A 23,623-nucleotide genomic window follows, 5' to 3' on the forward strand; every position below is an offset into this window, starting at 1 on the left:
TCTGTATGAAATTTCATGGCAATATATTCTATAGTTGTTGGGATACATGACTTAAAATATGGTGAAAAGTATGAAAATGTCCTGGATTATATAACACCCTGCCTTTCACTCAAAGCCAGATATCTTCACTGATAGGATCGGCCAAACTGTTTTCATTATGGCCTATAACCTCCCTTAGCGGAAATGTCTGAGGGAGAACCATAACTCTCTTCAACGAGATGAGTTTTTCCGGGACTTTGGTTTATAACCTCCCACCAGAGAGATGCAAGGGGACTTCTAGAGTGGTTATTGCAATAAGTAGGCTCTCCCAGGAACAAGAACCCTGTGCCTGTATGTACATCAAACATTCCACTTTGTTTTATTCCTCACGCCTTGTAAAAAGATAATAAAGACTGCACATGTCAGCCAACAGAATCTGGAAATCCCTGGGCTGATTCAATTAGACATGAGAGGGCAGGCATGGCCATCCAATTCAACTCACAAACACACACAGCACATGTAGTAAGTAAGTCTTAAGAATAAGGCAGACAAAGGCAGGGAGCGGGGGAGAGATGGACTTGGAGTTCGGAGTGATGAAATGCAGCAGCAACAGTGATGGACAGAGTAACCCAATAGCCCATATATTTACAGACCCACTTTAAAATTCCAGGCCTAGTGAGTCACTTTGCTGTTTTTAGTGTTGTAGTTGGGGGGCACTGAATTTAGAGCTGTCGGTCAGTGTGTCAGCCTGTCAGACTATTTCTGCTGCTGGAGAGGTCAAGGGCACACTCACCTCTTAAATGTTTAAAGGGGAGCAGAAACTACATGGGGTCTGGCCAAGCACAGGTCCTAAATAACAGCTGGAGACCCTTTCTGCTGGAATAATTGAGACATGCTTGTACCAGTAGGTATGGGAAAACCTCAATCAGATAGAATGAGTTTAGGTTTTCTTAACCAAATGGTTATCACAATTGTTCTTTTTATGAAATACTGTTGACATGTTGACTTTTACACTGTCATTATTAAACCGAGACTGATGAATGTATGCTGCACTAAGTGAGTATAGGGCAACAACACACCAGTGGTGTACTACATCGGTGCCTGTTGTTGTCTATGAAAGGCTGCACGCTGGTAGCATCAAGATACGAGTACGATACTGAGTTCCCTATTTGTCAGGGTTGACACATGTTAAGGCTACAGAAAATCACATTTTGCCCCTGTCTTGTGAAAACAATGTATCTCCAGTTTTAGTGATTTTTAATTTTTTTCAAACAAAGTGAGGGATTAAGTGAAAATTCGCCTACTTCTTCAGCTAAATATTGGATTATCTAAAAAATGCATCGTCACAAACCTGTAAACTGGGCTGTTGACATTTTGGAAATACATGGATTTCACAGGACAGCAACAATTTGCTCTCCAGGTAGGGACATGCTACAGAAGCTACTGTCCCTTGACTACTTAATGTTCGGCGTGTCAGCCTTGCGCTGCAGGTGTCAAATAGGACAATATTATGTGATGCAATGCTGCGCACCACAGCTGGTGTGTTTTTCCCAGACTGAAGACTTAAAAAAAATGACTGCAGTTGGAGTCATTTACAAAGTTCGAGGGAGTCTTGGGTTCCTCCTGCAGAGTCAAAATTGAGTGTAAAACAAAATCAGAACATAGTGCAATTTTAACACACTGTAATTTTAGCCCTGGCCTTATGAGACAGTTTTAGTTGATCATTTGGCAAGCAGTCATTCAGTACAGAGCGCTGCTGTAGTCAAGGCTGTCATATAAGCCATGTACTGTATACCCCGATGGTCGGGAGGCAAATCCCTCTCTGGAGTTTTTATCCTCCCACAATCCCCTCTGATGCCCTAATGATTGCCTACACTGCCATAGTGAAAGCTTGAGATGGAGAAACTGTGCGCCCCGTCATGATACCAACGTGGTAAATTCCATTGCTGTGAAGTATAATAGTATGCCTTGGAAATAGGTTTTAACTTGTTTTTTTTGAAGATATTTGGTACTCTGAAGACATGGAAAGCTACCCGCAGAGGGTTTGGTTGGTGCTGGAGCCAAATGAATTTTCCAGGTCTAGAGATTAGAAATACAACAGGGAGATCCCCCTTCTGCTGCTCCGCTGATTCAATTGAAAGTTTAATCAGGCCTTGAATTGCGTATTGTTTATTCTTCTTACCTTCTGCTGAGAGCCCTTGTACATTCACTCCTCTGGCGTCCAGGAAACTGAGGCAGGCGTCCACATTCTCGATCTGTCGAGGAGACGGCAGACAGTCAGCACAAAGGACAGACACAGCAAGAATGTGACGATGCTTAACATTCAACGAGCCTAAATGTCTCGGGGCAGAGGGCTCAGAGGACGGGGACGATCTGCGTTATTACCCATAAAGCACATCATTGTGTGGTTATTACCCGACCCCCGCTTGACCCAGGGACCCGGCTGCATGACATACTGACCGCAGTGTATCGCCACCTACACAGCCCGGGGTGCAGCCTGCCTTGGCATGTCACACACGCGCTCATATACATGCACATGGCAGTAATGGGTCCATACAGACTCTACAGGCAATTAAATTCACATCCATGCGCACACCCACACGGGGACACTGTAGACAGGAATAAACACACACAGAAAACAATGTACACACACATTTGCACACAAACAAAGGGTGTGTGGGTCAGCGTGGCCCACTTGATGCCTTTCACAACATAGTCACCGACTGTCCCCTCTGGAAACTGGTGTCTGGTTTACACAGGCCCACTAAGGTTGCAGTTATTAGGGGGATTTTTGCATTCCTTGACAGCGGCTAACGGGTGGCTTCATTAGCATGGTGGCCATCCGCCAACGCCCCTCAGGAGGTCTGTTATGATGAGGTCAAAGGTCAGAGCGCTCTGCTTCAGCGCAGTGTGCCAAGGCCACACAAAGGGCAGGCCCGGGCAACTCAGCCAGACGTCCAGCGGTCAGTGATGATTCATGGGCTGTAACTCCCCTCAGCTCTCTAAAGCCCTCTCTCTCTCTCTGTCTTTATAATGCTCTCTCACTCAGTGTATCTCTTTATGAGCGAGAGGGACACTTGGGAGACTAGAACCCGGATAATGAGTCATATCTGCACACAGGCCGTTTGGATACTTGCTGATTCTTCTCTTACGCCCTCTGAGCTGAACTTGATTGTCCTCAGTGGCGTAATAATGTGTATTTCTGTGACATTTTAATCAACTGAGAGAATTAGCCCTGTCTTAATGGCACAGAAAGCCAGAGAACATGGGAGATTTCAGAAAGTTTGTTTTCTGATGAGCAAAAGTATTTTGTAGTCGTAACAAGCTTCAACATAAACTCTTTGATTGAGATCAATGTTTGCGCTATTTAAGGATATAAATCAATCCGTTTACTTCAGTCTACTGAAGTTTGCTGTGTATGATCTGAGAAGAACCTGATGCAACTGATTCACCGGCAAATTGCTGGAAGGTGAGGTCCTTCACCTATCCTTCAACTATTTTACTATCAAGATAAATCATTTGACATATTTTCTCCCATTCAACATGAGAAATGTCTAACAAATGACATGCACGTCCTCCTTTGACCCTATATATTACGGCAACTGCATAAAGAGAATAGTTATACTGTACATTTGCATGCAATACCTACAATTCTGGCCTGATCCCTGGTAAAACCTCAATTACTGACTGGTGGTCTTGATGTAAAAAGGTCAGTTCAAACTATAATGCATAGTTCACTCTCACTCGTGGTATCGACATGTCTAGAAGACGAAATACACCTGATGAAAACTGTTCTGTGGATTATCCAGAGTTCAGTCAGCCAACTCACGTGGAATAGATTATGTGTGAATATCGAATATGTACAGCGTCGACGTTTGGTGTCGAGACTCTGACCTGGGCAGCGACTGTTTAGATTTGTAATGGTGTTGAAAGGCGCAAACAGATGATGATGACAGAGGTGTCAAATCATTCTACAGGGCAAACAACACATTTTGTCATGTGGTTTGGATGACAGGAAAACAGTGAGCAGAACGCTGATGGCTTAAGTACACCATCGTGCTCGAAAGGGCGCGTTGGATTCATACTGCAGTGAATACGCCATGTGAGCGTAATGGCAGATTGGAGTCGCACCTTTGAGAGCACCTCCCTCCCTGTCACTTTCTCTCCGTAGACTGATAGGTTTACACTGGCAGTCAGCAGGGAGCCCCGTGGGACAAGACGTCACACACACAGAGCTTCTCCATCTGCCTGACATGACTCCCAGCCTCCCAATACCACACACATTCCCACAGCAGGCACCGAACCTCCCTCACATGTGGGCTTCCATATTCTCTTCAAACATGCTGCACACACACACATGGACTGACACATGTGTGCCCCGGTGCGAGCTTGTTTGATTATCCCACACACGCCCTCAGAAGTTTGTATGTGGACATGTGCAGAGCAGTGTTTGTGAAGGCTCATTACTACAGGCTTAATTAGACTGAGCATGAGGATGGTGTGGGGATGTAGGGGTTCTCAAAGTCTGCCAAAATACACAGCCTATAGGCACGGATGATATGCAATCAGCAATATTTGCATGATAACAGCCATTTTCTATCAAGGGACAACTAAATTAAATTGTTGTAGCATTTTGCATCTGTTTCACAGGCAGTTTGTGTGTTCGTGTGTGTTCGTGAGGCTGGTTTAATAGCTGATAAAGACAAAAAGGAGTGAACTCATAAACACAGAGTAAATCTCTTTAGTTGGAGACACATCTCTGTCTTTTAATGTTTTTTAAAGGACAGGCATCGCCAATGAAGCCCGTGCCTTCTTCCTCTAAGCCTTCAAGTGACTCTCCAACCAGAAATTCTGAGGCTTTTAGACGAAACCGCTGTTTGTTTTTAGTCGGCCTAAACTCTAAAAATGACGTAAACAAGCGGAATAATGATTGAAGGCGTTGATGACGGCTGGGGCATTAATGTTCCGCAGGGTTCTGGCGATGTTTAACTGCTAGTTTGGTGGGCGGTTTGGCTTTGTGGCATCCTGTAACAGCTCCCCGAGAAACCAACATCATTTATTTTTCCGACGCAGGCTGGCATCAGACAGATCCACACGAGCCATTAAAAGCAATTTGGAAAAGGGCATTTTGATGAGGCGCACTTCACCCAATCATGAAGTACTTATAACAGGAAAAAGGGAGCGCATTCTGAGGAGTGACAGGAGGGCACATGCTCAGTACGCACTGCGGGAAGGAGACTTGCCACTAAGCCTGGAAGAATAATGAGGGGGAGCTGTTAAGTTTCTGTGATAATCAGTTTCAATTAAGCTATGTTTCATTTACAGAGCCACACTACAAATCAAAATATCACATTCCAACTGACAGCAGAGGGAAGCTTGTACCACGGCTGGGTGACACGAGGCTTGCTTGACTACAAAACCGCATTCCCTGCTTCAACCTGTCTCCTCTAAAATCACTGATGAGTTAACATCAGTACTTTGAGAAAGAGGTAGACATTGAGGGAAAAGATAGAGGAGGATGCCAATTGAATGAACACTCGTCTTGTAACCATTACCCCCCCGTACAGCACACAAGTCTTAGATTGAGATGACTCTATACTGGCAAAGAACGCAAAGCTGTGATAACCTCGTAACCTCTGGTGGCTGAAATGACAAGAAAAGTTCTCCTTGGGCACAGAGCAAACATGCAGCAGCAAGTAATGCCATTCAGACTTGCATGAAATCAGAGTGTTCCTGTTTGTAATTTTGTATCAGAGTCACTGTTCACTCTCCTACAGCTGTATCAGAGCTGTGTTAGGTTACTGCCAATGCTAACCCAACTTTTTCTGCTGCCGCTGCACCAACTTAAAAGCATTCAACAGGCAAAACAGAGGGAGGCTTTTATTGTGAAGCAGTCACAAAATGTATGTGTCACCGAGGTTAGCATTGACAAAAGACAGAGACAAGTCAGTTTCAGCATTTTGTGATCGTTCAGTGAAGTGGGCAGTGGACGGTGTGATGAGAATTTTTTGTCAAATGTCTTCTGGCTGCAAATGGTTAAAGGACCATACCAGTGTTTTTGGAAATTGTAGTTGCTCCACCTACATTTAAATACTTAAACTGCATTAAAGCCCAGTATCTTTGATGACAATGAATTCCACAAAGAAATGAATGGAAATCAATGGCTGCCTGAAAAATCAGGAAAACATTCACATTTCTGAAAACAGCATGGTTTGGTTAACTATGATGTATTGTTTATGTTATTTTAGTGAATTGGCTAAAACATGCAGAATAAATGACAACACAAATGCACAAGAAAAGCTGAGCAGCTGTAAAGTGGCCAGTTGGGGTTCTGCTAGCAGGCAACAACACAAGAATACTGTATGTTGGTTTTAACTAGCCACTTCCAAGTCTTCCATTAAAAGACTAGTGTGAACTCTGTCCTTTTGTACTTTTAAAATTTCATGGAAAAGATCACATGTAATAGAGTTCTTTGTAAAAAAAAAACATGACCCATCTTTGTGCACTTTAAATGTACTGTTGGTAAGCGTTTGGTGAATCTCAGCAGAGTACTTCGGTGTATTTTGATACTCTTTCCACTACAAAGTGAGACTTGGTGAGACACAAAATGAGACACTGGCTACATCTGCATGCTTGCAGCTTAATTTCCTCACGTCCCTCCTCGCCTGTGAAAAGTGTGCTGGGGCATGTTGGGCCTCTCTAAAGGTATCAAGTGACTGGGGCATTATGGCTGGAATTGGAAAGTGTTATCCCGTAGATGCAACTGTCAAATACAAATGGGCCAACACCTTAATTACCACTTCCTACGGGACAGAAAACAACCTCCTTCAAGACAGGACTGGAAAACCAGGCGTTAGCGCTTTACAGCACATGAGCACAGCTCAATAATTGAAGGGTTTTAACCCAAAATGCTGCATATCCACTGGAAAATACATGCCACCTTAAATCCCTGAGTAAGTATTTCAAAAACAGTGAGCTTCACAAACAGAGCCACTTTGTGAGTACGTCTTGGGATGACTCAGTTGACTTCTAGTTTTTCTTTCCAATCTGTTTTGCTTTCAACCCAGTGATTATTTTCTGAAGGCTGGCATCGTTTATTAATTTATTTTACACCCACATGAAAATTGTGCTCAAATCTTGTCCTTGCGGTTGGAACCTGAATCACCAGTGGGGTCAGGGAGAGTCATTAGAGGCTGTGGGTTATTTGTGTTCCTCAAGGAAACCAAAACAGCAAAGAGCTGATTGGCTTTTGTAGCGTCTCCTTAGACTTTTCTTTTGCTTGAGGAAGAAATCAAAGTCTAGTGATGAGTCAGGGGAATCCGAATAAATCAAATCAAAAATCCTTCACGTACAAACCACTGTGTCATCGTTTCAAGCTTCTCTCCCAGCAGATCAAAATCGATACCAGCTAAAGGTAACAAAAAATGAGTTTCGCCTCAGATACCCCTGTATCCCAGTTTGCTTTCTTTCCTCCATTCAGCAGCGCATTTGACAGAATGTTGATGAACACACACTTTTTGTACCTATTAATTCCTCTTGGCACTTGAAACCTAATGAGAGCAGAGCTCATCACTCATGCTGAGGCGACACATAACTTCTATGCTTTTTACAGCCAGAATATACTTTATTAATCATCGCCGTTGAGCTGAGCTGCTTTGAAATCCAAACATTTACATGCAGACGAAGCCAAATCCATCTGCTCACTGCAACTGAGTTGTAGCCCAAAGGTTTTGAAAATAAAAGGCGAGAATTATTTGTGTGCTTTTTCCCATGAATAGCGAAGACCTGAAGGACATGGCAGCTTAGAGGACTTTACACACAATCTGAAGCCACTCAGCCTTCCCTCTCATTGTCTATCACCTCTCCATCAACTCTCCTCTTCAGGCTGGGGGTCTGACACACTGGTTCTCGCCCCAAACACTCCATTGATTCCTCCTTCACCCTGCCCTATTACTCTCAATGCGTCCGAAGCAGACAGCTGCTGACAGACCATGAATCAAAACGGATCAAATGGGACAGAGCTTTGGAGCAGCTGATGGGCAGAGGGGAGGCCGGGTTAAAGGATCCTGTCTCATAATCCAGGGATCATCGCTCAGCATGTCAAAATCCAAAGCAAAGAAACTTTTTTCTCATCTGGCGTCGGCTGAAGAAATGTTTTATGCAATATTGATCACAGTGGCAGTCCCCATAATCCCTTGCCCTGACTGAAATCTTAGCTTAATCTGATATCTGAGGATCTGTCTTTCCTAAAATCTTTGGAAAAGAGGTTATTGCTCATTTTTTGAAACACCATGAGTGTAAACCTCATGCTGGACCTCATACATCCAGATTCATCTGGCCTGCTCAGGCTTACAAAAGTCAGTGTTTGCATTCACAGCAGCCTAAATGTTATGAAACTATACACCATAAAACTTTTTCTTTCTAACGCAAGAAAGAAAGAAAAGCCAAACTAAAATGATTCAATTCAAGTAGCCGAGGCTTCAGAGACAAAACAAGCTCCACGCTGATTTTTATCACATCATACCTCATATTCATGTAAATAAAACAATAATTTTCTTAAAGGATTTTTCTGGCTCTGGCGTTCCAAGCTCTTTGGGAAACTACGGTACTAGCCCAGTCAGCATATAAACACAAATGATGTAGCGTCAACAGGATCTGCATGGAAACACAAGTCTATATCCATGGATGTCTCAATTATATATAGTGGTTTAATTTCAAATGTTTACAGCATCAAATAACTTGGAAGGCCTCCATGTGGCTTCGCGCATCTGCTGCACACATAACATGTGTGTCCACATGTGTCTGTAGGCTGTGTGTGAACGAGTGGCAGCGAGAGAGAGAGAGAGAGTCAAACAAAGATGTTTCATGGATGACAAAGACCCACGAGTCAGCTCATCAATCTCTGGGTTAATCTCTTTAAATCCTATTCCACTGCTCAGATCTCATTATCACTTCTGTTGATGATGCCGTTGCAAAAAAATAGCAAAATGATGCAAAGCACGTGCAAGATTGCCTCTGTTGTTATTTGTCCCCTTTTTTTTCTGTCTCTGTCCCACATCTTTCAAACTCTACGGGACTGTAACAGCAGCTTTAACTTCGGTCTCTCGTCTAAACCACTGAGGTGCAGCTAGAAAAGTTGATGGCTTTGTCAGTAAATATATAACAAACAGCTGAAGGAAGATGTAGAGGCGTCATTAATAATCTTCATACCAGAGTGCAGTGAAGTAAGGAGCAGAGGAGGATGTCTTTTTGGAATGACTCAGCCGTCTTCTGTCTGTTTGTCACGTACACTCTCTGGCCCTGTTTACATCTGGCAGTAACATGCGTCTTGGGTGATCCGATCACAAGAGGACAGCTCCAAGTACGTCACTTCACACCCGTCATTAACATGCGTCTCGAGTGACCACTTATGATCGGATATTACTTCCCCACGGAAATTAAAAGAAGACGTTTGCAAAGACCTTTGTGCACGGGTAAAATCAAAACAACACAGACTGGGTCTATTCTTTGGTGTATTCCTGGCAAACAAAATCGTCCAAATTGACGCACGAGTAACATATCTCGCACAAATGAGAATGTACTTCTGCTTACGCAGAGGACTTAGGGGCATTCACACGTGGTATTAGTGCTGTCCTCTTGTGATCAGATCACCTGAGATGAATTTTGATGCCAGGTGTGAACAGGGCCTGTTACAGTCCTGTTCTGCAGAGGTAAACATCGCCAACATGAGGGATAGCACTACTGTTGACAGGCGGCAAATTCGGCTGTCAGTCCTGTCCGAGGCTGTTTCCTAAAGGGTCAGTGAGGTTAAGCTGCTGACTCTTAAGGCATCTGTTTGCATAACCTGCTGTCCAGCTATGATGCAAGGTGAGAAATACCTCCTCAGCCCCGCTGCTTCCTTTTGGTTTGCAACCTTTTTGTCCAATATCCTGGATAAAAACAAAGCGATGAGACACTTTTGGAGCTGCAAATGCATTCATCTCGTTACTGTAAGGTGACTTTATAATGCACCTTCATAATTTGCTGCAATAGTCTGTAGTCCACTGCAGTCACTGAGCATTTTCATTGTCTGACTGTTTAAATCTGGCTATAGTCCCCCACCCTCTGTGTGTGTCCGATAAAACAGTGCTGCAGATTTTACAGCAGCTTTTCCCAGATGTTAAATGTCACATGCAGTTTCCTCTGCTGCAATGGGTCAGTCAGCAGTGATAAATCAGGTGCGACAGCTATTTGTGTACATTTACATTCCCTGCCCCCATAATTTGCGCCTCTCAACAGTAATGCCAGTAACGTGTAACATGGTGCCGCTTCTCTTCCATGTTACCTGCCCAAAAGCTCAGCGTGAGCCTTTAGTAAGTAAGGACAAACACGGTTGCTGTTTAGCATCTGAAATCATTAGTAAATATCCCCTTTAATATTCATTAGTAAAAAAAGTAATAGGCCAAAGGTTGTGTAAAAGTCTCTTACAAAGCAGTGTGTGAGGGCTGTATCAAGACAAAGCTGGACTCCCCGGAGACCTACTGTGTCCCTTTGGTTTAGTATAAAGCTGGCGTGATAAACAAGAGCATTCTGCGTGGACTTACGGACTGATGTCTGAAGACGGACGTTTTGACAATTGTCCAAGGAGTTAACATTGTTTAGCGCAGCTTAAACTGCAATTTTGGGAGTAAGTGTTAAAAATAAATCTAAGACAAAGTCATGAACTTTGACTTTTTGAACACACAGTTGTTGTTTTCACTTTATAGGGCAGTGCAAACTACAAGCCTCTTTTTGTTCAGGCGGTGAGGAATGAGAGTGACGCTCAGCGATCACTTGCAGCCGTGACACTTGCCATGTCATGCTGCGGGTGGCTGAGGAGGGTGCCAGGCGGGTCGGGTTCACTAAGGGCAGGGAGTTGGGAGAGGGGGGCTAACAGCTAACACGGTGGCTGGCTGTGAATGAGGCCTTTGGCAAATACTGAACAATATCATGGGAGGAAGAGTGACGGAGGATGAAGAAGGAAGATAATTTAGCCTTCGTCGCACGTGCTTAATTCTAAGGCGCAAGGGACAGCGTGAATTTGTGAAAAGATTTAAATTGATTTACACTTTACTACGTACTCCAAAACTGCAAGAGAAGGTTGGGAGTAGTCAAGAGAGGCTGCAGCTGGTGCGTCACAGTCAAACAAACTGAGCTGGATCAAAGGTTACCAGTCCTTCACTGCGCACTTTTAACAAGCCGGCTCTTTGCTCCCTTAACAGAACATCTGTCGATGTCGTTCAGTTATAATGAGTGATTAAAAGCTTCCAATTGAGCTACAAGTGAGCCTGCAACGAGCCCCCGGGTGCTCTGTTTGTGCCGCTAAACTGGCTAACATATGAGAGGGTCAACCTGCGCACCAGAACACACACCTCGAGCAATAAATAAACCAGCACTTGCTGAAGAACAAAGAAAAAGGTGATGAACCCCGAAGAACGTCCACAAGCGTCAGAGAACGAAGAGTGTGAAGAAGGCCGTGATGAGTACATGTACACCATACATTAAAAACCGGATCGCACTCCTTGGTACTGGTTCTAGACATCCCAATTTGGGGCATCAGGCATTCATCATGCGCCCCTTTCAACACCCATTGCACTAATAATAAAACATACTGTCACAAGATATCTGAAAGCAAGACAAATGTGTGTTGGTCCAAACAAGATGCATGGATGCGTTGAAAATTATCTCCTTTCCAATGTGCGGATGAAATATGAAGACGGATAAACACCAAATGTTCCCTTTGAAGCTACACATGCCGAAGATGTGACATCTGCAGTGGACAAACTCAGTCCAGGATCTTGCCTCATTGTGCAGGGGTCTCTGCCTTGGAAAATAAAGGAGTTTGTTTTGTTGCTAAACAAGAAGAGAGAATGAATTATACCCCCTGTATAGCTATAGTTTCAGCAATCTAAACTGGCCATCTGCCCCTGCCCTCTTTAGGCCACTCACTGCCGACTGCTGGGCATGCACAGTGACATCAGGGATGTTTCAGAAGCCCAGAGTTCCCATTATCCATTTGTCGGTGTATTTCCCGACCAACTGACTCTCATAATAGGTGAGTCGTCTGACAGCCAGGGCTGGTATCCTCAAATTAACGACCTGAGGAATAGTGTCACACAGATGCCAGTTGGTTTGGCCTTGCAGGAACCCAGGCCAGGTACTCAAATTAGGAACTGGATCAATTGGAAGCAAAGATTAATAGCGAGCTGGGCTGATGATGAAGCGTCAGGCCGATGAAGATGATACTACTGAGTGGCTCGTGCTGTTTGTCCTCTTGTCTGGCTGGTGTGCAGGCTGCCAACAGATGGGGCCCAGATGAGGCTGGTGGGCTTTTATAGTCTCCAAGAAACCCTAGACTCAATTAGGCATCAAAGGCAGCACACCAAATCCAAACCTGCTTCTATGGCCAAAATACTAAACAGTATGTAACTTTTCTAGTATACGTGGAAATTACTTATCACATTGCTGATGACTCATAGACACTGACAATGTAGTTGTAATGTTAGTTTTTAGCCATGCTAGTGGCATGGCACTAGGGATGGCAATGTGGGTCGACTTTTGCGCAGGCATTCATGTCTCCCTCAGGACCTGCTCAACATCAGCATGTTAACATTGTCATTGTAAGCATGTTAGCATGCTGACGTTAGCATTTAGCTCAAACTGCCACTGTGCATAAGCCGCTAGCATGGCTTTCAACTTAGTGTTGTTTTAGGCTGAACAATCAAATGCACATCAGTGATTGCCTCACTGTTCATTACACCATAACGTGACAGTGTGCCTCTCACTGTGCTTATTTCAGCTTTTTGCTAGTTTGAACTTTTTCTCTCAGTTTAGTACAAAACTAGTGTTGTTTAAAGGTTAATTGCTTCATTCATTGAATCACTTCATTCATTGCATCATGGTTGTTTCATGGTCATTTATTTCTCCTTCATCTTTCTATCATAACATCTAGTAGAGTTTCTTCCTCATCTTGAAAACGCCTTCTGACATCACTACGATGCATTGAAAATGAACCTTACCTCGTCGTGGCAATGCCATGGTGTGTTCCTCCAACAATGCAATGTAACGTAAAACTGATTGATCTTGAAATATGTAGGGCCCTACAATTGTACCACAATCACAAACTGTATCACAATCTCACACAAAGGCTCTCTCAATGGAAATCAACAGCCAAAGAAATGACACTGGATCGGGCGTGAGTACAGCCGATCTAAATATGATCCATGACACACTTAAAAATCCAACTCCACAAATGAAAAGCAACAGTAAAAGAGTTGACTTGCAAATGGTGAGTTGTATGATGTAATCTCTCCTACCCAAACCTGCACAGCCTTCTGCTGACAGATGTTGCATCTCTGCATCTTTGCATTCATGTAAGATTTTTGACAAGTGTTTGTTTTTCCCTCAAATCCTTTGCTGAGGTCGCTAGAAGCTAAACACACACACATACCCAGAAAGTGAAACTGCACAGTCATCCGTATTGCAGGGAAGCGCTCTGTGGTTTGCTAATGATGTCTGTCTATAATGAGGAGGATTAGTGTTGCGAGGCTTTAATATTTTCTGCTGAATGGGCCTCTTCTGCCATCCCCCGCCTGCCGTTCTTGTGTTTGAGCACGATTCTTCTGAGACATGAAAAAAAAAAAAATCCTTCGCCTCATTCAAAAACCTGGGTGCACATCTAATTCCTTTGGATGTCTTTACAATTACAGGAAACTGCACTGTCAGAGGGCGTGAGGTTTTACATGGGAGAGGGATTGCAGAGCGTGCCGTGAGGTGAGTGAGACGTTTGAAGGCTTCACACAAATGCTTAATCCATAGAATGCGTTTATAGTTTAACATCACATGCATTTAGTAGACACTTTTATCCAAAATCCAAAAATGAATAGAGGGTCAAATCTGTCCATTGCAAATATACAAGTAACCAAGAAGGGGGGGAGAAACAAACAAAAAAGACTTTTTGGGGTATGTGACACTCTTCTTCCTCCGATGAACCTAAACCAAACCCGCCTCCCATCACTCTCTAGCCACTGAATCACATCCATGTTGTACATTTTCCATCCCTGCTCTTATCTATTATCGCAACGCTGAAAAACAGTGAAAAGAGACGTATTCAACCCAGTGGAAAGAAACAGAACCAGACTCAAATCTCCACTGAGTTGAAAGCCCCCTCGTACCACACTCCTGTCACTCCTCATTCTCATCATCTTCGCTGGCTTGCTCAGTGGTTGCAGAGGATTCCTTCCGGGACCAAATATGTGGTCGAGGGTACGGTTGTGTAGACAAGCCCCGCTCCCAATTTCAGGAACAAATTCCCAGCAATCATTAGTTCCTACACCAATAAATCCAACCAAAACTATTCCCCCGAAACACACCAGCCGCAAGCTCTATTGGGAAAGAACGGGCATGTTCGCAATTTCGACCAGTCTGACCACTGGGAATGCCAGGCCAAAAGTTGAGGAATCCCATTTGCATTAGATGTTTCACAGGTAATACAGGAAATGCTAAAGAAAAATACTTGTTCTTCCATTACTGCAAGCAACTACTGTGCAGTACAGATATGGACAAACTAGAGGTTTTGTTGCAGATTGCTGCACTTTTGCTCTATCCTCAAGAAAAACAGTAAGAAAAGGATTCTGTCTGCAGCATTATAAATAGTAAAACCAGGGATTTGGGGGATCTAAGAGAGGATCAACAAGCTGTTAGTTAAAGGCTTTAAGTGTAACTATAACTCCCTTTTTATTGCATTATTTTCAGTCTAAATCTAAGGAAAGTTATGGGACAGCCTTTTTAAAAGCTGTGACATTTCAGTCTTCAATTTCACTCAATCAAGTGACCAAAGTCTGACCTTTTAGTATTAATAGAGGATACCTGCACACTATAAATGCAGCTTTTATTATATTATGTAACAGAAGGGAGACCAAAGATCAGACTCTTTTACATATTATTCTTGATGAGAGCAAATTAGAGCAAGTAGAGGAGGGAAAACGGGGAAAAGGTGGCTTTTAATTCATAATTCTACTGTTCTTTGCCGTGCTATCCCATGAGCTCTCTGAGCAGTCAGAGGTGATACCCTTTGGCCTTATAATCATATGGACTAAGTATTCAGGTGCCAGTTGATGGCATGGATTGCTGAGTTCGAATGAACAGTAAATGTAGCAATTACGTAGCTTGATCTGATCAAACGATGGATGCAAGTGGAGCGTTTTCATCATAAAACAGAAGAACTTTAGAAAGAAAAAAAAGGAAGCAAAAGGAATTGGCTGCTGGTGGCAGATGTCCGTGAAAAGCCGTAGCAGATCTTTCCTGGCCATTACTCTTACTGACCATCCACACATCAGCCAAGTTTTTTTTGTTGGATTAGCTCTGCAGGAAGTGATAGGTCTTCAGCTAACTTGTGGATCTCTCGCATTGTGAACACGGGTTTAGACAAAAAGAGTGTATTATGTATGTAGATTAGCAGAAAAGCTTGCAGATGCCGCTGCCGTGCTGGTTTCTGCTCCTCAGCTTCCAGCAGCTGCTTCAGTTGGCCTCTGTCCACTCACTGGACCGGCAGCGACCCACCACTTAGAGAAACAGGCTTGTGACTGCAGGATCACTGTTACAAGTCCCAAATGGGGAGAAATCTGCGCAGAGGAAGTAAATCAGACTCATCTGCCGCTCCACAGACAGCTGCTGCTGCTACTGTGATGTCTCTGGCCAAGGCATTTAAGCTCCAGGTGCTACGTGGCCAGTGGCAGGTTTCCAAAATTCACAGCCCTGGCTGTCGATATTCAGCCAAAAGTTTAAAAAATAGCTTCTCCGGGTGGGGGAAAGGTTGTCAGTAAATAACTAAAGTTTCAGATTGATATCAGTGTTCAAACCCATGGGATAAACAAACCACTTTTGCACTTGGAGAGACCATATGTTCATGTGTCATCACCTTGATCTCTTAGGGTAGTTTGGTTCGTTTGGTCCAGCCAAGGACAAACTACATTATTGCCTTTTACTTCCGGTCCGGTTCGTGTTCACACTGACTTTTCACAAACCAACCAAGAGCTATAAGCATTAGGTCACATGGACTGATTCAGAATTCAGTGATTGGACAGTTTTGGTCACATAACTGTCCAGTTATAAAATCCTGTGGTTGTTTTGCTGTCACACTACAAACAAAGGGCATCATAATCCACTGAAAAGCGGACCGGGACCCTCCTTTTCAGGTCTCGTCCAGGTGTTTAGTATGCACCAGACTTTGATTGACAGCTTTCATACCAGACCAAACCAACTGAACCAAACTGGCAGCAGAGTTTGTTACAACCAAACCTAACAGGCACCCTGAGTCTTCCTCTCTCTATTAAAATGGCATTAAAATGTTTTATCAAACTGGTGTACAGTTCGGAAGGGACGAGTCCTGCACATGTTTCAGGAGCCAACTTTGTGCTGACTAGTTTTGTCTTAAATATCCTGATGCAAACTCTGAGCGAACATATCTTCAAAGCAAATACTTCACAAACCTTCCTTTCACCTTCTACAGTATAAACCTTCATTTTTCCAAACAGTGGTTGTTCTAGTTGGCTACATCTTTGTGGATGTTATCTGTTTCTGTGTGTGTGTGTGTGTGTGTGTGTGTGTGTCAGTTATTTCCTTCCCTTTGCGCCCACGCTATTAGCAACCATACTTCCTCAAACTTCAGATTCCCAAGCTGGCCAGACCCTCTGTCGTCCGAGCAGGTGGTGGATCAATGGGCTTAGTAAGTGACTGAGACAAAGAGGTAGCTGCACACACACACACACACACACACACACACTCAGAGGTCGCTGGCATATCAGGCCACACGCTTGTAGTGCTGCTAGTGACCAGTGTGTCACTCTGGACCGGAATCACTTTATGGGACAAGGAAAATGCACAGTGGTTTCTATTTCCAGATCTGGTTTTGACACACTGAACTCTCACACAGTGACATTAGGGGTTACCAGGATTCACATGACCTTAACGTTTTCTTCCTTCCTGGTTCTTGAATGTTGTTTTTCTAATGGAGTCTGCTTCCATTACACCTGGACTGAAAACAGCCGAACGTGTGAAACCAGTTGTAAAATACACTCTGCTCCATTCCAGTGATGGGACCCTTTTCGAAAGATTCCCTGATTTCCTCCGACGTCCCCAGAGAGTTTATCAAATCTATGGACTTCTCTACTAACCAGCAGAAACATAGAAATACTGACACGTATTAGGACAATGTATATTGTCGAGAGAAAACAATGGGCCAATAAATGCAGAAATGCTAAGCTACACATGCAAACACAGCTTTAGCAAAAGGGCACAAAGACTGACACACAAAAGACACACACTGTCAGGACCAAACACACTCCTCGCCCACAGCGTCTTACTAAGAAAGCGCGCCAAAGCAGCTAAACAGCTTTAGTCACTTTTAATGGCAGGAGGGCAGATGCCAGGGCAAACCAACGCTGCATAAACACTTAGTCAACTCTAGTTAAAGTGAGGGGTAATTATCTCACAGTGACGACAATCAGCGGTTATACAGCCCGTCATCTCATTAACAGGGTGGGGGGGGGGGGGGGACGACACCGCCAGCATTGCTCAGCTGCATGGCAGCCAGAGAGACAGATTATTGAAAATGGCATAGAAAGTCAAATATGTTAGGGTTTGAACTTTGGAGGGCTCTGCCGTGTTCTTTGGTCAAGTGGCAGTGTGGTTACTACAGTCACCACCACCATTCTGGATAGGAAAGACGGTTATGGTTTGTGATTAGAGTCCTTTCTATTGGCTGCTTGAAATCGTGCTCTGAAATTAACATGCAAGAGCAACAAGTGACAGTGAAGCTTTGTACATACACTATAGGCTCAGTCCTCGCCGCATAGTTTTGTGACCACTGTACACCTTCTCTGACTGTGAGCATTCACGTGTACATCAGTAAAAGGTGTTTGTTAAGGTGTGAGGGTGCATGGTAAGTGGTGGGGGAAGTATTCAGATCTTTTATTTAAGTAAAGCTAAGTAAAACCTAGGGGTCGCCCCCCCTCCAAATGTTTAGAGGATAAATCGGAGGCACCGTGAGATGATTAATGGGGCTGAAAAGAAGAAAAAACAAAGTGCTGCTACATAAATCTTTACTTTTCTGTCATCTTCGTTTCTCTGTGAAATGTTGGATAATTCGACCTCTTCGTGCCTCACGCAGTCACTTTAAAAGAAACCATCTGAGAAGTTCAGAGGGGAAACCTCTCTTTGGTGGAACCGCTAACAACTCATAGACCTCTGTGACATGGCACCGTAAGTAGACACTGCTTTGTTAGAAGTCACGAGCCAGAAGGTTGGTAGCCACTGGTTTAACAACTCATTGTATTTTAGAAGCTTACCATATGCATTTTATTATCTAAATCTGAAAAGTAACAGCTGTCAAACAACCGTAGTGGACCTTAGTTCCCCCAGACGTATACGAACATTGAGAAGAAGTAGGGAAGAATGACATCTGGAATTCTGGCTGTGAAATAGTTAGGAATACTTTTTTCCTTCACAGCTCTTAACAGGTGATTGAGGAATTTTTCCCATTTGCATTTTCAGTCGCAGGTTTGTAATAGTGACGGTCAAGAGATGTTAGGGTTATGTGCTGATGTCATTTGCTGTGGAAGAGAGCATCACCTGAATGCTGTAAAATGCAGTGTGATCTCTGCATTAACATACCGGCTGCCTGCAGTCTAACAATTTACGTTCATTGCACTGTTGCTCTCTGTTACCTTTCTGTATGAAACCACAAATGTAAAACTTCACTGCAGCTTAACAGCAGAGCAGTTAAAAGATAAATAGTCCTCATAAACATAATCCTCTCTCATGCGACAGCGCATTAAAGGATGGATGAAGTTGAATATAGAAGTTGGGCTGAGACACTCACCATTTGCGACTGGCTCCGGGGGCTGCCATTGATATCCTCCACCTTCTCATTCGCTGCGTGAGAAAGGAAATGAAGAAACAAGATTTTTACTGTCGTCCCATGCTGAACTTTCACATCCCGACGTCCAATGACTTTTGAGCTCAGGTGCACAAATCCAGCAGGAAAGCTTTGTTGAGGTTAGCGCTGGAGAGGATGTGTGTATGCGCTGCATGCATGAGAGTGTGTTTGTTGAGGTGCAGAGCGACGCAGGAAAGGTCTGGGAAGCAAAGCTGCCTAATTCGTCAGCTGCCGCCAGAGAATTACTGACAGGCCAGCTTGGCCTCATTGTCAGGGAGGGTAAAGTTTCAATCCAACAGAGAGAGAGGGAGGGAGAGAGAGAGAGAGAGAGAGAACAAGAGAGTGAGGAAGTTGGACTGGGGTTGAAAAAAATGAGAGAGATTTAGGGGGATAGGCAGCATCAGCGAGAAAAGCAGCATATGTAATAGAGAAGAAAACGTGTCTGTGTGTGTGTGGTGATAAACAGAGGCAGAGGGAGTCCCAGAAAGAGAGGGGTTCAGTGATGGAGACACAAAGAAAAAGAAAGCGAGAGAGAGAGAGAGAGAGAGAGAGCAAAGACAAGCAGAGGAAGAAAAAGAATGTGAACTGGGAAAGTTACAACAAAAATGTAATCAACTATTTATTATTCATTACTGTGTGATTATTACTGGGTTCAACGAGCAGCCAGTTTGGAGGTATTTACCATTAACAGCTAGCTTAGCCTTCATCCCACGGTTCACACGTGGTTTGAACATAACCGGGTGAATCCTGGATCCAGGCTTATAGCCACTTCTTTAAACTAAACAACAAAATGGCTGTTTGTCATTGCCTTCCAAAACGACGCATATGAGCATTTTCTGGCGTCTCTGTTGGCAGAGCCTACCTCAGTGGATATGACTGAAAAATAATTAACATGACTGTTTTCTTATGTTCCACCTCTACAGTTAGGGTGTGATTACAAAGTACTCGTTTATTGTTAGGGAAAGATTGTAATCATAGTTTAATGAATGGGATAGGATGGTTACAGTGAAAAAGTCAAGTCAATTGTATTTATGTTGCCAAATATCAAAAATCACAAATAGTCGCCCCCACCACCCACCCTCCTACCTCTAACTGCCGTATCAACACATCCCTGTCTGTCCACAAGACCCAATCTTCAATCAACCCCCCGTCCATCATCCTACTCCTCGTGAGACAGCGAAAACTCTGCCCCCTCTTGAAATTACTGATTAGTAACTGTAATGCGATTACTGCCTTTTAATTGTAATCCCTCACACTACTCTTAGCTGAGAAGGATAATCACATTACTAATGTAATGGATTAGTCAGTAATGTGTTACTGCCCGACACTGATTACTGCAAGAGCCAGAAAAAGAGCAGAAAAAGAGATCAGACAGAGAAATGAAAGGCATGAGTGGTGAGAGAGACAGAGAGAGAGAGAGAGAGACCTAGAAAAAGTTCAACTGTGAGGGAGCGAGAGACAGAGAGAGACAGAGAGAGAGAGAGAGACAGAGAGAGACAGACAGACAGACAGACAGACAGACAGACAGACAGACAGAGAGCGAGAGAGAGACAGAGAGACAGAGAGACGAAGAAAAGCAGAGTGCCAGAAAGGAAGAGAGACACTGAGGCATAAAACGGGCGAGAGAGAGGGACAGACAGAAAGAGAACTCTCTCTGGGATCCAATGGGAGACACATGCCTCTGCACCCCTGGGTGTCAGAGCCATAGATCTCTGCTGCTGCAGCTCACCCTGCACCCAAAAACAAGGGAGAGCTGCTGAGATTTGGCCCAAATATCAGACTGAGGAACAGCTCCCCTCTAACTCACCACAACAAAGACCAAACATAGTGTGCGTGTGTGTGTGTGTGTGTGTGCGTGTGTGTGTGTGTGCGTGTGTGTGTGTGTGTGAGTGAGTGTGAGTGTGTGTGAGTGAGTGTGAGTGGGTGGTCGCTTCATCTACCAGACAGAATGAATTATAGACGCACGCAGTGTTTTATTACTGCTGATAACACGCAGATTTATTCATATTTGCTTTATTAATATTTTGCTTCGACACTGAAAATGACACCTGAAGTAAGACATTGTGACTGCTCGTTCTGTCATGATAATCATGCAGATTACACTTGAATGTACTTTGGGTGTCGACTGAATAACTGAGGAGAAACAGAAAGCTGTAGAAAGAAGATGAGAGCTAGATAATAGAATAATAGATACAGCAGTAGATGATAGATGTGTGTGTGTGTGTGTGTGTGTGTGTGTGGACGCCTACCTATGATCTGGATGATCTGTGCCAGCAGGACTCCATCGGTGACGTCCTGGCTCAGGTCCTTGATGAGGCGCTGACAGCCGGACTTGGCCAGGTAGTGATTGGCCCAGTCTGTGTAAATCTGCAACGATACAACAAACATCCTGTCAGCGTGTGTGTGTGAGAGGAACAGAGACAGAGAGAGGGCGTGTGTGTGTGTGTGTGTGTGTGTTTTACAGTTTTTGGGGCAGTAGATTGGCCATTTAGACTTATTTGTTAAGTGATGACAATATATATACAAAACACCAAAACGATCCATGTGTTCACAGCAGATCATTGACTGAAGCAGTCCTAAAACATCAGCATACGACATGTTCGTGACAGGGTGGAATGAGCATTACTAAAATGTTTAGAAAACTTTAGCAGCTAGAAATGAATGATAATTTCATGATGTGATGATCCTCAGCTATGTTCTACTCACACTGGCAACCTATAATCGACTTCTTTTGAAAGCCTGTTAGCTGACGAGAGCTAAATCGGAGAACATGGCAGATGCAGAGATGCAGATTTCATGTGAACCTTCCTTTGCCCTGTGCAGATATATTCCATGTTGCATTTATCCTCAATAGAAAACGACAAAATGATCTGATCTGAACGCAGAGCTATGTTTCCATCCAAGTCCCTCTGTGTGCATTAAAGAAAACCACATTAAAAAGCTGTATGGAAATGGCAAAATTGGATAAAATATAAGTGAAACGTCTTTACAGTGAGTGTTTTTTCTTCAGTTTGTGCACTAAAGTAGAAAAGAGTCAACTCACATGACTCAACAGGACTTTGTGATGTCTATATTTTCTCTTAACATAAGAGTCATTTAAAAGCAAAATCTCATGCCGTTTGTTTTCTTTTCGGAAAGAACAACTTGTTATTTGCCATTTTCTCTCCAGCGTAACGTTGCATTTTTCACCTGGCGCAAGTGCGGTGGCTGCCAAAAAGCATTTCATTCATTAGATACGTTGCCAGGAAGTTAAAATGGAAAGTTTGAGTTCAAATCTCCCAAAAACGACCAGAATTACGCATTTATTGTCAAACAGCACTTGAGAGAAACCACTGAGATACACAGAAAGCAAAGAGAAGTCGGTGCTGATGAGAAGTTCTGACAGAACACAAAACGTACTGGATATAGAAGAGTGTAAAGGAAGGAAAGGTGAGTGTTTGACTTTGCCCCTGAAGGCTACTTGAGCCTTACGGCCATCTCTTCGACCACACAAAACAAGTGCTGACTTCTTCTCCATGCTGCCTGTCCCAACAGCACACTGCTCTGCCTCGCCGTCCTCTAAACGGTTGAAGTGGTAAATGTCCTGCCAGGGAGCGCTGTCCAAACACTCCGGCTCCCTGCTCATCTCCACTGCTCGAACGCAAATATTTCATCAAGCTTTGGCACTCGGGCTCGCACTGAGAACCTCGCTGTTTATCATCCGTCTCCATGGGATTGTAATGATCCCAACACTTGACATTAGATAGATGTTAATATGACAGACTGCACTGACAGGACCCAATGCAGAGACAATGCGCTAGCTTTCAGACATTTGCCGGACATAATTGTACATTTATAAGAAGCATGTAGAAATGAAAATGCCACAAATTCCTTTACAGAGCACGTCAGATAACGCAAATATAGATGCAAAAAAACACGGACTAGAAGACATATTATAGTATAGAAGAAGTATTTGACCAAAAAGCAATCTGAAAACCGAATCTTTCTATGATTTCAAATGAATGAGTCTTAATTAAGATGTTTGCTGTAACCGGTGGACCCACTTTTCCCAACTAACTAAACCGGGCAGAGCAGCATGTCGGATAATCTTCTGTATTGTCACCTAAACCTCTTAGCAGCCGCTTTGTCTTTCATTACAGCCCATAAGCCGACTGATAAGCAACGCTTTGTCCGTCAGGCGACAGACGGGTCTCGACAGCTGCTGCGGTTTCACCGGGCTGCGAAGACGAAAGATGTGAATCACATTTGGCCTCCCACGGACGCAGATATGTCAGGAAATAATCCGATTATTTTGTGTGCAAATGGTTCCTTTTTTCACATGTGAACTTGAGGATCGAAGACGCTACAAAGGCTGGAGGGCTGTCCTCCATCCATGGTTCAAGCATCCCAAGCAGTTTTATACACTGCAAAACCTCACCCATGTAGTTTTAGTCGTCGAATCAACCAAACTTTCTACGATTTCCTGCCAGACCCCTCTCACTAAGATCCAGGCAGCACCTGAGGAATTACAACACGAGTTAGAAAAGAGATCCCACTGTGCGGAGGGTGCGTTTGATACAAATTTCCGCAGACAGCCATGGAGGAACGTCTTTCTTCCTGCCAGGCTCGAAGTGAGATTCTGAAAAATCTGTACCAGCCCATATAAAGTTACTAACTGCTGCACTGCTGCCTGAAACTTTTCTTGTTATC

General features: G+C 43.8%; 1 protein-coding gene across 1 annotated transcript in view; it reads right to left on the reverse strand.

Annotated features, from left to right (window-relative positions):
- Window positions 1–23,623, reverse strand: part of nav3 (neuron navigator 3) — a 182,274-nt gene that overhangs the window by 105,527 nt on the left and 53,124 nt on the right. Inside the window, exons 2-4 of the mRNA XM_070929387.1 lie at window positions 21,184–21,301; window positions 18,878–18,930; window positions 2,162–2,234 (exon numbers count right to left, since the gene is read on the reverse strand). Coding sequence (XP_070785488.1) covers window positions 2,162–2,234; window positions 18,878–18,930; window positions 21,184–21,301 — 244 coding nt within the window. The remainder of the gene's footprint in view (window positions 1–2,161; window positions 2,235–18,877; window positions 18,931–21,183; window positions 21,302–23,623) is intronic.

This window comes from Enoplosus armatus, chromosome 22, assembly GCF_043641665.1.
Source record: "Enoplosus armatus isolate fEnoArm2 chromosome 22, fEnoArm2.hap1, whole genome shotgun sequence".
In the NCBI taxonomy this organism is placed as follows: domain Eukaryota; kingdom Metazoa; phylum Chordata; class Actinopteri; order Centrarchiformes; family Enoplosidae; genus Enoplosus; species Enoplosus armatus.